This window comes from Mytilus edulis, chromosome 12 (assembly GCF_963676685.1).
Source record: "Mytilus edulis chromosome 12, xbMytEdul2.2, whole genome shotgun sequence".
NCBI classification, from domain to species: domain Eukaryota; kingdom Metazoa; phylum Mollusca; class Bivalvia; order Mytilida; family Mytilidae; genus Mytilus; species Mytilus edulis.
Window position 1 is genome coordinate 77,772,062 of NC_092355.1, and position 13,021 is coordinate 77,785,082.

Genomic DNA, 13,021 nt, shown 5'->3' on the forward strand with positions numbered 1-13,021 from the left:
GATAAGCAATTCAATCTTATAACTGTATTTCCCTATCCAGTTTACTTGAGCATTTTAAATGTATACACTCTTAGTCAGCGGTTGCTTAAAGTCAAAAAAGTGTTTATATTTTCACATCAGCAGAAGTATTTATAGTTTGGATTATTTCCCTTTGACATGTAGCATGCTTCTCTATTCATATCATATTGTAAATGAAAACATATCCAAATAAATTTCAACAAAGATTGAAATTAAATCATCAAGGTGCTTTTTTTGTTGAAATATATGTCTAAATGTTAAAAGGACCATGACCTAATGTAGGAAAACTGTATCCTTGCCAATAAAGGGGTTTGAACTCATAATCTCATAGCAGCAGGCTAGCATTCACTGCATATACAGTAACTACTTTGATAGTCAGCCATCAAGATGTGTATTTTATTCTTAGCAGAAACTGTTGGAAAAGTTATGATAAATATATATTATGAAAAAAAATAATCTAATAAATTCAAGGATTGTAAAAGGGGAGACAATCTGAACTGATGTATCAGCTGTTGTCTATTGTTGAAAGAACAAATTTTAGAGAAAAAAACTGGGTTAAAGTTTATACCAGATTTCAAAATTAACTTACCTGGATTTTCAAAAATATGCTTTTGTTTATTTTTATTCGAAATCTGACGAGATAAGGCTTACCCTGGTTTATTTTCCTTTGCTATTTTTAGTTTAAAATCTATAGAATTAAGTTCTGGAGGTTTCCATTTCAGCACTTCCATACACCTCCCTGGGCAGTAAGGCTAGTTGATAAAAATATAATAAGAAGAAATTATTAGCACTTCCATACATCTAACTGGAAAGTAGGGCTATATGGTAAAAATATGATCAGAAGAAATGATTCATTCCATACACCTCCCTGGAAAGTAAGGCTACATAGTAAAAAATATAATAAAAAATGATTAGCACTTCCATACACCTCCCTAGGAAGTAAGGCTAGTTGGTAAAAATATAATAAGAAATGATTAGCCGATCAGATATTTTCTATTGTGATGTAAAAAAATTCTGGGAACCTTTGTGATGTCCAGTAATTTTTGATGAATAACTATAATGTGTATTGTTTACTTAGAGAATTCCGATGCCAGTGATTGGTTTGGTCTTGTGCCATAGTGATATCCTTTCTTTTCCATCATTTATTAAAAAAAAATCATGTAACAGGTGAAAATTAATATTCACTAACATCCAAAAGTAAACATTTAGAATAGCCTTTATATTTTAAGTCTGGCACATTGTCTGCTGATTTAATCAATTTATCAACTTATACTTACATCTGGGACGGGCTGAAATACTAAACCATCCACCTCATGGCTAACCTGACTGGCAAAACTTCCATCTAAAACCTACAATATAAGGTATTGATTATTTTAATACTAAACCATCCACCTCATGGCTAACCTGACTGGCAAAACTTCCATCTAAAACCTACAATATAAGGTATTGATTATTGTAATACTAAACCATCCACCTCATGGCTAACCTGACTGGCAAAACTTCCATCTAAAACCTACAATGTAAGGTAATGATTATTGTCATTGCTTTGTTCTTTTCCATAGTTTTTTTGACTTATTAAAATACCAATTTATTTGCCATGATTAAATAAAGAAAAACTTGAATTCAAAAGAAAGTAAAACAAGATCTTTGATGTATTGGTCATTTATTGTTTCTTTTTGAAATCTCTTAACCTAAAAAAGTGAAGTTAACCAGTATATCATCCTGTTTTAGAGCCAGGATATAAAACAAAACCAGTAGATATGAGAAGATGTGGTATCAGTGAAATATTTGTTTTCTTATATCAATCATCAGCTAATTATTTTTCTAGCATGCATTGTGTCTACAGCAATGAGATTACAAAAACCAATGCAATAACACTCTAAAAATACATATTGGTCAACTTTTTGTATTACTTTGTTTGTAATACATTGTTTGTATTACAGTATTACATTGTTTTTATTACAGTATTACATTGTTTGTATTACAGTATTACATTGTTTGTAATACATTGTTTGTATTACAGTATTACATTGTTTGTATTACAGTATTACATTGTTTGTATTACAGTATTACATTGTTTGTATTACAGTATTACATTGTCTGTAATACATTGTTTGTATTACAGTATTACATTGTTTGTAATACATTGTTTGTATTACAGTATTACATTGTTTGTATTACAGTATTACATTGTTTGTATTACAGTATTACATTGTTTGTATTACATTGTTTGTATAACAGTATTACATTGTTTGTATTACATTGTTTGTATTACAGTATTACATTGTTTGTATTACATTGTTTGTATTACAGTATTACATTGTTTGTATTACATTGTTTGTATTACAGTATTACATTGTTTGTATTACATTGTTTGTATTACATTGTTTGTATTACATTGTTTGTATTACATTGTTTGTATTACATTTTTTTGTATTACATTGTTTGTTATACATTGTTTGTATTACATTGTTTGTATTACATTGTTTGTATTACATTTTTTGTATAACATTGTTTGTTATACATTGTTTGTATTACAAACAAGTTGATCACTATGTATCTAAAAATTTTGAATGTCTCAGTTTTTACTATTAAAACCAGCTTTGAAATTAACTTTGTCTCACGTCTACTCATAGCCAGTGTTTCTTACCTTCCGACAAACAGAGACATCCCAGAAAGGTTTTAATCTTACCTTCCGACAAACAGAGACATCCCAGAAAGGTTTTAATCTTACCTTCCGACAAACAGAGACATCCCAGAGAGGTTTTAACCGAACACTAAACTTACCTTCCGACAAACAGAGACATCCCAGAAAGGTTTTAACCGAACACTAAACTTACCTTCCTACAAACAGAGACATCCCAGAAAAGTTTTAACCTTACCTTCCGACAAACAGAGACATCCCAGAAAGGTTTTAACCGAACACTAAACTTACCTTCCTACAAACAGAGACATCCCAGAAAGGTTTTAATCTTACCTTCCGACAAACAGAGACATCCCAGAAAGGTTTTAATCTTACCTTCCGACAAACAGAGACATCCCAGAAAGGTTTTAATCTTACCTTCCGACAAACAGAGACATCCCAGAGAGGTTTTAACCGAACACTAAACTTACCTTCCGACAAACAGAGACATCCCAGAAAGGTTTTAACCGAACACTAAACTTACCTTCCTACAAACAGAGACATCCCAGAAAGGTTTTAACCTTACCTTCCGACAAACAGAGACATCCCAGAAAGGTTTTAACCGAACACTAAACTTACCTTCCGACAAACAGAGACATCCCAGAAAGGTTTTAATCGAACACTAAATGGTTCTTACCTTCCGACAAACAGAGACATCCCAGAAAGGTTTTAATCTTACCTTCCGACAAACAGAGACATCCCAGAAAGGTTTTAATCTTACCTTCGGACAAACAGAGACATCCCAGAAAGGTTTTAACCGAACACTAAACTTACCTTCCGACAAACAGAGACATCCCAGAAAGGTTTTAACCGAACACTAAACTTACCTTCCTACAAACAGAGACATCCCAGAAAGGTTTTAACCTTACCTTCCGACAAACAGAGACATCCCAGAAAGGTTTTAACCGAACACTAAACTTACCTTCCTACAAACAGAGACATCCCAGAAAGGTTTTAACCTTACCTTCCGACAAACAGAGACATCCCAGAAAGGTTTTAACCGAACACTAAACTTACCTTCCTACAAACAGAGACATCCCAGAAAGGTTTTAACCGAACACTGAATGGTTCTTTTGCTTTATCTATCTCTCCAGTCTTCATCTTTGCATGTCTGGGTCCAATAAGTTCTTTTTCAATACAAACTAACCGCGTTCGGAAATCAGTCTTGCCAACTTCTTGACCCTAAAAATAAACTAGACAACAGTAATGGGAGCCATCATAGAGAGGATTGCTAAAAAAACATTATATCAATTATAAAATTATTATTATCCAAGATGTGGTGAAAATCCTTCAATTGTTTTTATTTTTTTCCCCATTCTTTGGGGTTTTTTTTTGGTCAATTATTCTGTTTTTCCCATTGTTCTCTATTCTTTGTTCTTTTGACCATTATTGTCCATTCTTAATTAATTTTTTTTCTTGTAATCAGTATTTTATAAGACCTTTTCAAAATAACCTGCAGCTCGTATATTGATCTCTTTGAGGTCACAAAAGAGATCAATATACAAGCTGGAGGTTATTTTAAATGTTATCAAGATTATTTTTGTCTAGTTTCTTGCCTATAAAATTGTAAACCTGGTATCATTAATGAGTATTTCTCCTTGAGGAAACATCTATAAAAGTAGTTTCATACACATAAAACTTACCATGAAATAGATGATATCGTAAATCAGATATCTAGGTACGTCAATGCCATCCACTTTGTCTAAAATCATCTCCTATAAAACATACATAAACACATGAATCACTGGATGCCAAATATAGACATTTAAATTTGATTATTACATTGGTTGCAATGAATTACATTGATTTCCCAGTTTAATAAAAACTGATAATTTCACATGTGAAATAATGTGGTTATTTCACTCTCTGACGTCTTACAACAATAGGCGTTGCCAAGACGTCGATAAAGGCGGATCAAAATGAATTGAGAATGCGTAGAAAAAAGATATAGTTCCTTACATGTTTTATATTAATTCATTTAAAAAAGCCATTTGTCAATGTAATAAAAAGAATAACTAATTAAAGAATTCAAATATCAAAAAAAATGTTCAACTTGTGACCGAACAACACTGATAATAAACTCAAGCGCTATGCGCATTCGTGAATTAATGTGTTGTTCGGTCACCCGTTGAATATTTTTGTTGAGGGGAATAGAAGTATATTTTAGGCTTCATTAATACATGCTTTACATTTAACTAAGTTTAAACCTGATCATAATCTGCAGTCCTATGATCAATAACCATTTTGCAAATTATATTCAAATATGAGTAACAATGCAAGAAGATGCCAGTGAAATTGTGGTACAATTGGGTAAGTGTTAAAACAAGAATTTTAAAATTTCATGGGGCAGTAAGTGGACTGAACAATGTGCCAAAAGTTTATTTTTCAAAAATTGTTTTTTTCTGTGAAAACAGATTTTTTCAAAAACATATTTAAGAAGTACAAAACACTACATTATACATCATATCACAAATATTTCTAACTCTTTTTGTTTGGTTTCAGAAGAGATAAAGCTCAATGAAATCAATCAATGTCTTCCTTCAGTTGTATAGATTGTGGAAGGTTCTAATAAGTACAAGAAACTTGATCAGTCTAAATAGCTCACCAAGATTTTATTCAGTACATCTTGCATCAATGATAATTTTGCTGTTTAATGTATATTTTTACATGTTTTACAAATGTGACCTACTAAATTAGAATTATCAATGGGTCTGTTTTTGCATGAGAAACCTAACAGGTGCCACATGCAGAGCACAATTTTCACAATAAGGGAAGTTTAGATTTAGGACACAGTATGTTTGACGATTATACATACCCCATCCACTAGCGTATCCTTTAACGTTCTACTTAGATCTTTACGATAAGGGAAGTGTAGATGAGGGACGTGGAATACTGCATTATCTCTGTCTGCCATGTAAACCTCATTAGCACCATCAATTAACATCATAAATCTAAAACAAAGGGAAGTAATCTTAGTTTATCTACTATAACAGGGAAAAAATCTAAGTTTATCTGCCATAAGGGGAAGTAATCACCCTTATCAGCTATAGAAGGGAAATAATCTAAGTTTATCTGCCATAAGGGGAAGTAATCAAGCTTATCAGCTATAGAAGGGAAGGTATCTAAGTTGATCTGCCATAAGGGGAGGTAATCTAATCTGCCATAAATGGAAGAAATCTGAGTTTTTCTACTATAAAATGGAAAGTAGTCTAAGTTTATCAGCTATAAAAGGGAAGTAATATTAGTTTATCAGCTATGAAAGGGAAGGAATTTAAAGTTTACCAGCCATAAGGGGAAGAAAGTGAAAAGTATCTGCTATAAAAGGGAAGGAATTAAAGTTTTTCTGCCATAAAAGGGAAGTAATCTAAATGTATCGCCATAAGGGGAAGTAATTTAAGTTTATCTGCTATAAATTGGAAGTAATCTAAATTATCTACTACAAAATGTATAAAAATACAATAATCCAAGAGTATCAGCAAAAAAAAAAGAAGTAATCCTTAGTTTATCTGCCATTAGGGGAAGTAATCTAAATGTATCTGCTATAAGGGAAAGATATCTTAGTTTATCAGCTATAAAATGGAAGAAATCTAAGATTATTAGCTATAAGGGGATGTTATCTAAATTAATCCCCATAAGCATGATAAGGGGACGTTTATAGTTCATGCTTATATTGTACTGTTACACCCCTGTCCAAGGTAAGGGGAGGGTTGGGATCCCGCTAACATGTTTAACACCGCCAAATTATGTGCCTGTCCCAAGTCAGGACAAATGTCAAAGTTAACAATATGTTTACTATTGAAAAGAGGAATGTGTGGTATCAAAATTGAGAAATAATAGAACTTAATATAAAATTTCTTAATACAAAAACATTACTAGTAACTCATTTGAATATTCATTATAACTACCTTGTTCATCTAATAAAATGCAACAAACATGAAAACCCCTCATTGTACCATGTAGGGTAAAAGTTGGTAACTAATAGTTTTACTTTTAGGGGAAAAATTGAAGTAACACATACTCTCTAGATATGTATTCTGGTGTAAATGTATTCTTCAGTTGATGTCTCATTGGAAAAAAAACACATATTCTAAAGCAACACTTGTAACATACATTTTCATGAGATAATGTCACTAATTTTCATGGCATAAAATCACAATTGATGCTATGAAAACTTACACACAATCGTAAAAAAATTTCCTTGTACCATTATAAAAAAGACATTTACCATTCAAATAAATTGAAACTGTCCACTAGAAACCAACCAATGTAGAGGGTTAGGAACTATAGGTCACCATACAACATTCAACAATGAGCAAAACCAATACCTCATAGCAAGCTATTAGCCTTTCAGCTTCATTCTGTTTGACATCTTGTCTACTTGTTATCATAACCAATGAACATACCTTGTACCGTCAGCCTTCCAACTGACTTTATATTCTTTTCTTCTCAGATAATCTAAATTATTGATATCCATGGAAACAGGCTGAGATCCTGGGAAACCAGAACTAAAAATATAAATTCACAAAAATATATATATAAATATTAAATAGTCTGGAATATACAGAAATCTAAAATCTGAAATTCAAATTCAAAACAGCTGTGAATTCAAATAGAAACTTTGGTAAAAGTTATGTTGAGGAAATGCTAGCTGTTACTGTGGATTAACCATATTTCAAGGTAAACCTAATAAGTGGTCATGTCTTCATTATAATAAGTGGCTGTGTATTCATACTAATAAGTGGTCATGTCTTCATTATAATAAGTGGCTGTGTATTCATACTAATAAGTGGTCGTGTATTCATTCTAATAAGTGGCTGTGTATTCATACTAATAAGTGGCCATGTATTCATTCTAATAAGTGGCTGTGTATTCATACTAATAAGTGGCCATGTCTTCATTCTAATAAGTGGCTGTGTATTCATACTAATAAGTGGCCATGTATTCATTCTAATAAGTGGCTGTGTATTCATACTAATAAGTGGCCATGTCTTCATTCTAATAAGTGGCTGTGTATTCATACTAATAAGTGGCCGTGTATTCATTCTAATAAGTGGCTGTGTATTCATACTTATAAGTGGCCATGTATTCATTCTAATAAGTGGCTGTGTATTCATACTAATAAGTGGCCGTGTATTCATTATAATAAGTGGCTGTGTATTCATACTAATAAGTGGCCATGTATTCATTCTAATAAGTGGCTGTGTATTCATACTAATAAGTGGCCATGTATTCATTCTAATAAGTGGCTGTGTATTCATACTAATAAGTGGCCATGTCTTCATTCTAATAAGTGGCTGTGTATTCATACTAATAAGTGGTCATGTATTCATTCTAATAAGCGGCCATGTATTAATTTTTATAAGTGGCCATATATTTATTGTCACGTGTCTGTGATAATTTCACACAACCCAAAATGCTGTGCAAAGGTTAACCATGTTCACATTATAACACTAGCAAACTCAAATTCTGTATGCTAATTTCAAAATGTGTTCTTTTTATTTCAAATCTAAGTGAAAACACTAGTGTGTTTTTTTAACTCTAGGTAGTACCCTAGAATGAAAAAAAAAGTAACTGGTGCAGTGATTGCAACTAGACATCATTGAGATTGGAGTCATCTCTGTGGGCACTGCTTTAAATAACTTGTGGTAAAAAATGTGTATCTTTACCATAAGACATGGTGTTGTCAACTGAAACCAAAGTTTTTGACCTTGACCTTTGACCTAGGAAGTTGTACATACATTATGACACACCCTCTGGTATTTGTCAATATAAAGTATAAAATTATAACTGTTCTCTAGATGTAGAGCAGACACAATTTGTTACAGAAAGACTGATCACTATAGGGTGACGCACCATTAGGCAATGCCCTAATATTTTTTTTGTCACCAGATTAAAAAGATAATTTCAATGCATTTGTTCAAATCTAATTTTATTTGCATTTGAATATTTCATTTATACTAGGAGATGTGGTATGATTGCCAATGAGACCACTTCCCACCAAAGTTCAAATGAAGTGGAAGTAAGCAATTAAAGGCTACTAACTGTGCAGCCTTCAACAATGTAAAAAACCCATGTGTATGGTCAGCTATAAAAGGAAAACACAGAAAAAGAAAAGGAACAGCTCTGTTATTGCTGTTCTTCATCTCTAAGTCACAGTGAAACCTTCAACACAATGCAAAAAAAAAATATTACCTCACTACAAGTTAAGAGAGCATTTATTTTTACAGGAATTTTGGATGACCCCCAACCCAAATTGGAGTAACTAATCATAAACATTTTTAAATTGAATGATTTCATTTGTTGTTAATCAAACAGTAAGACACATTAAAGGTTGCATTTCTGTAAATATTGACAATGCAATTTCCCATAGGAACTCCTTTTACGGCTAAAACTATACCACTTTTACTATGAAGTTTTGAAAAAAATCTTATCTTAGAATTGAAAGTTCATATGCACCACAATTTTTTTCAAAGGTCAAAATATAGGGCTGTGCGGCATATTTTCAACGTTTATATGCCCTGAACTTCTCAGAGTTTAAACTTGCACTAATTTTCTTAACTACCCCTACCTCGAATGAAAGGTTACCACAGATTTCAATGTAAACAATATGCACGTGTTTATTTACTGGTAACATTCCCAATTTCTGTCTCTGCGATATGGAACACAGAGAGCATAACTGGGAACCAGTATGTAAACAAAATTATTTTTCTATGAATATTCAATTACTCCCCAAAAGAGGCGTGATTTGAGAAACAGCTGTATTTACAAAGTGCAACCTATAAGACATGTAGAGCTGTGATATCATTGACAAACCAGCTTTAAGGATGTACTTAGGTGAGGTTTTGGAATTTGGATCAACTGTTTTGACTCCTTGGTGTTTTTCCATACAATACAATGTAAAATATTTTGCCCCATAACACCCATTTATTTTTTCATATAAGACTTAATAGCTCATGAAAGGTCAATTACCAAAATTTTAGAAGATTCTTAATTTTCGTTCTTTTGTCTTGAGACCTTATAATACCAATGCAAATATAAGGTAAAAGTCCGAGTCAGCCTTTTCCCGCCATATTTTAAATCTCAAATATCTCGAAAAGGAGGTCCATGACCTATCAATATTTTTTGCTTAATTTTATCCTTAATTGATGCTCTACCAGCTTATGGTATCAATTTTAACTTCTTAATTTATTAATTTTCACCTAACCTCACCTAAGTACATCCTTAAGTGTTAGGTGAACGAGAAGTTGAAAAAAAATGAATCTGAAAACACATTACATGGTAAAGTATTATTCCAATGAAACATAATAAAATATTTCTGGAAGCTCTTATATGTCATTTCTGAGAAAAGTCAATATCAGTTCCATTGGACTTTTCTCAGAAATGATGAAAATTATCTTTAAAATATATAGATATTTGGTAAACATGAACTTGACAAGCCATGAATCTGAAACCACTTTACAAGGTGCAGTATTTTCAAAACATGAAAGAAATTATATGAAGCTTTTAAAAGTTTTTAGTTTCTTCAGATGAAGGTTAAACAGACAGATTAGGGTAAAGCAGTTTCCTGCCCCTCTGAGATAAAAAAAAATAAAAATCTCATCATTTCAGTTTTTACTTATATATGAAATATTTTTGAAATCAAACATTAAAATTACCAACATGGTTTTTTTTCAAACCCGTTTGATGTGATTCTGATTTTTGTTGTTGTAGATGTCATTATGTACAGTAACACTAGTTTTGTCAAATAAGAGGTTCATCAAATATCAACAAAAAACATTTCTTCTTAATGACAAATACATGTTGTGAGCTTTTAGATTAAAAAGAAAAATATGTTTCAATCAAACATTTGTTGGCAAATTAATTGCAGCAAACCATAAATATAAAAAAAAGTATAATAATAATAAGCTCATAAATAAAGGAAATAAAATCAATTTCATAGATTCATGAATCCCCTATTCTAATTAAGTTACAGGAGACATTATTTGTTATTTGCAGTAAAAATAACTAAGAAACAATACTCCTTATAAAAGCAGATTTATTATTTTAAAATATTTATGGCATTTAGAATGAAGTTTAATGGTGAGTTTACTTAAAAACTTTTACTCACTTTGTTTTCTGTTCATAAACAGAATCAAGAAAAAAAAAATTTGCAAAAGAAAACTAAACTCCTGAGATCTGAATCTAATTCACTTTTAAAATAAAGTCATCATAATATCAGGATTCAAATTTGGTACGGCAGACACACATTGAAAAGTACTTACTGACAAAAAGCTTTTGTAAAAGGAAAATAAAGTTTATCCTGAGATAACATCTTATATATAATTCTAATTTAAATTAAATCGTCATAAAAACCAGGATAAAATTTTTGAACATCGGTTGCCCTTTACACAAAAAATCTTCAGTGTAATCATTAGTCTAAAATATTCCTTAACAATTCAACATAATATTTTTTTTGTAAAAAGATTTTTACACAAAAGATTTTAAAGATTTAAATGACTAACATGTGTTGCAAAAGATTAGAAAAGTACAGGTATATCAAGAGATCTGAAATACCTTATATATAATTAGATTTAATTGATCTTATTGAAGAGTTGTCAAATTTAACTAATATATTGCATGCACTATACATACTGCTTAAAAACTTAGGGAAACAATCCAAATGGGTTCTGCACAATCCATACATCAAGCTCAAACTCCTATTGGGTGCCAACTGTGTGAAACTGGAAACAAGATTGAATGGAAATGTATTCAGTGTTCCTTGTTGATTTGTTCTAGATGTAAGGACAAAATTCATCCAAAGTTTAAAGGAGCCATCGATCATGAGATACTCAATATCAAAGAAGTTCAACAAGAGACCCGCGTAGATTTAAAAGTACATCAAACTAAAATGGTGATCAAAGTTGTCAGACAATTTTCTACTGATATGGGTAACATTAATTCTATGTCATCCTGTCATGATGATTCTGTTTGGTTAAACGATACTCCCAATATGGAAATAAAGCATGTAAGACTGACAGAAGACAATACTCAGGTCATATCACAATTTCATATGTCTGTAAATGAGGTGGCAGTTACATCACCTAACAACATCCTGATTTCAGTGGATAGAGCCAGACTGAAGATGATAAATGAACAAACTGGACAAATATCAGATTCTAAATACGATGTATCCCCACTGCAAACATGGAGTTTACATGTCACAAAGGATCAGAGAATTATCATAGGAGCTATTACACCAGGACCATTATTCTCTGACAACAATAGAGGTGTAGTGATGGTTTTTGATGAAGAAGGGAAACATCCTAGTGTGTACGAACATGACAACCATAACAAACCATTATTTACAATTCCACAAAAGATAACAAGCACCAGTAAAGGTATTATTTGTGTGATAGATTATATAGCTCTACCTAGCAAGAGTAGGCTGGTGTTCCTGGGACAAAAGGGAAATGTTATAAAGATATACAATGGTCATCCTGATTTTATCTCTAAAAACATGCCATTTAGTCCTACGGGCATAGTTACTACACCTACAGATAACATTATTGTGATTGATTATCTCAATGAAATACTTTATATACTTAACCAGGAAGGTGGATTGATTACCTACTACAAGACAGAAGAATACGGAATAATAAGTCCACATTCTCTTCTTCTGTCCAAACCAGGACACTTCTTCATAGGAGGTACCTCTAAGGTTCTGCAAAGTGATGACTTTGCTAAGCTTTATGAAGTGGAGTACTCTGGGTTTTAACTATTAGTGTGACTACAAAGTGTTTATTGTTGACTGTAGCTTATCAATGTTTATCATGTTCTTTATTTTTATTTTTATCTTATTCTCATTAAAACTTTGAAATGGCAACAGTTGATTATTATTCATTAATTAAAATTAAAAATAAAAATAGAATTTTCATTGAAAAACTAGTATTTGAAAAGAAAAAGAATTAAAAGACATTCATTCATTTTCCGTTAAGAAATATTGATGATGTCATGTCACTCAATAACCTGAATTTCAGTGAGAGTTTGACCTCCTATACCTAGTGACCATGATATTAAGGAAACTGTATAAATAGGAGTGTGCTCCGTATACAAAAAGCTGCTTCAACAGAAGAATGACTAAAATTGACATACATTACATCGATTGGTCTGTATTATGTGTCTGTGTCTAAACTCAACAATGAAATGCCTTCTCTGTCTTAGATTTCAAGATACCATAATAGTTGTCTTATGACCTCTTATCTGTAATTTTAACTCCCCCCCCCCCTCCCCTTATTTCCAATAGTGAAATTTTGACTGAGTTTGCATGGGGGGGATACATTC

General features: G+C 31.7%; 1 protein-coding gene across 3 annotated transcripts in view; it reads right to left on the reverse strand.

Annotated features, from left to right (window-relative positions):
- The window catches only part of LOC139497213 (mRNA-capping enzyme-like), a 35,427-nt gene that overhangs the window by 3,943 nt on the left and 18,463 nt on the right, over positions 1-13,021 (reverse strand). Inside the window, exons 10-16 of one of the 3 annotated variants that reach the window (XM_071285334.1) lie at positions 7,105-7,206; positions 5,517-5,652; positions 4,345-4,416; positions 3,756-3,883; positions 2,669-2,705; positions 1,296-1,367; positions 670-770 (exon numbers count right to left, since the gene is read on the reverse strand). In XM_071285334.1, coding sequence (XP_071141435.1) covers positions 670-770; positions 1,296-1,367; positions 2,669-2,705; positions 3,756-3,883; positions 4,345-4,416; positions 5,517-5,652; positions 7,105-7,206 — 648 coding nt within the window. Of the gene's footprint in view, positions 1-669; positions 771-1,295; positions 1,368-2,668; positions 2,706-2,953; positions 2,991-3,718; positions 3,884-4,344; positions 4,417-5,516; positions 5,653-7,104; positions 7,207-13,021 lie in introns of all 3 variants that reach the window. The other 2 variants (XM_071285335.1, XM_071285333.1) reach the window with 2 other exon arrangements.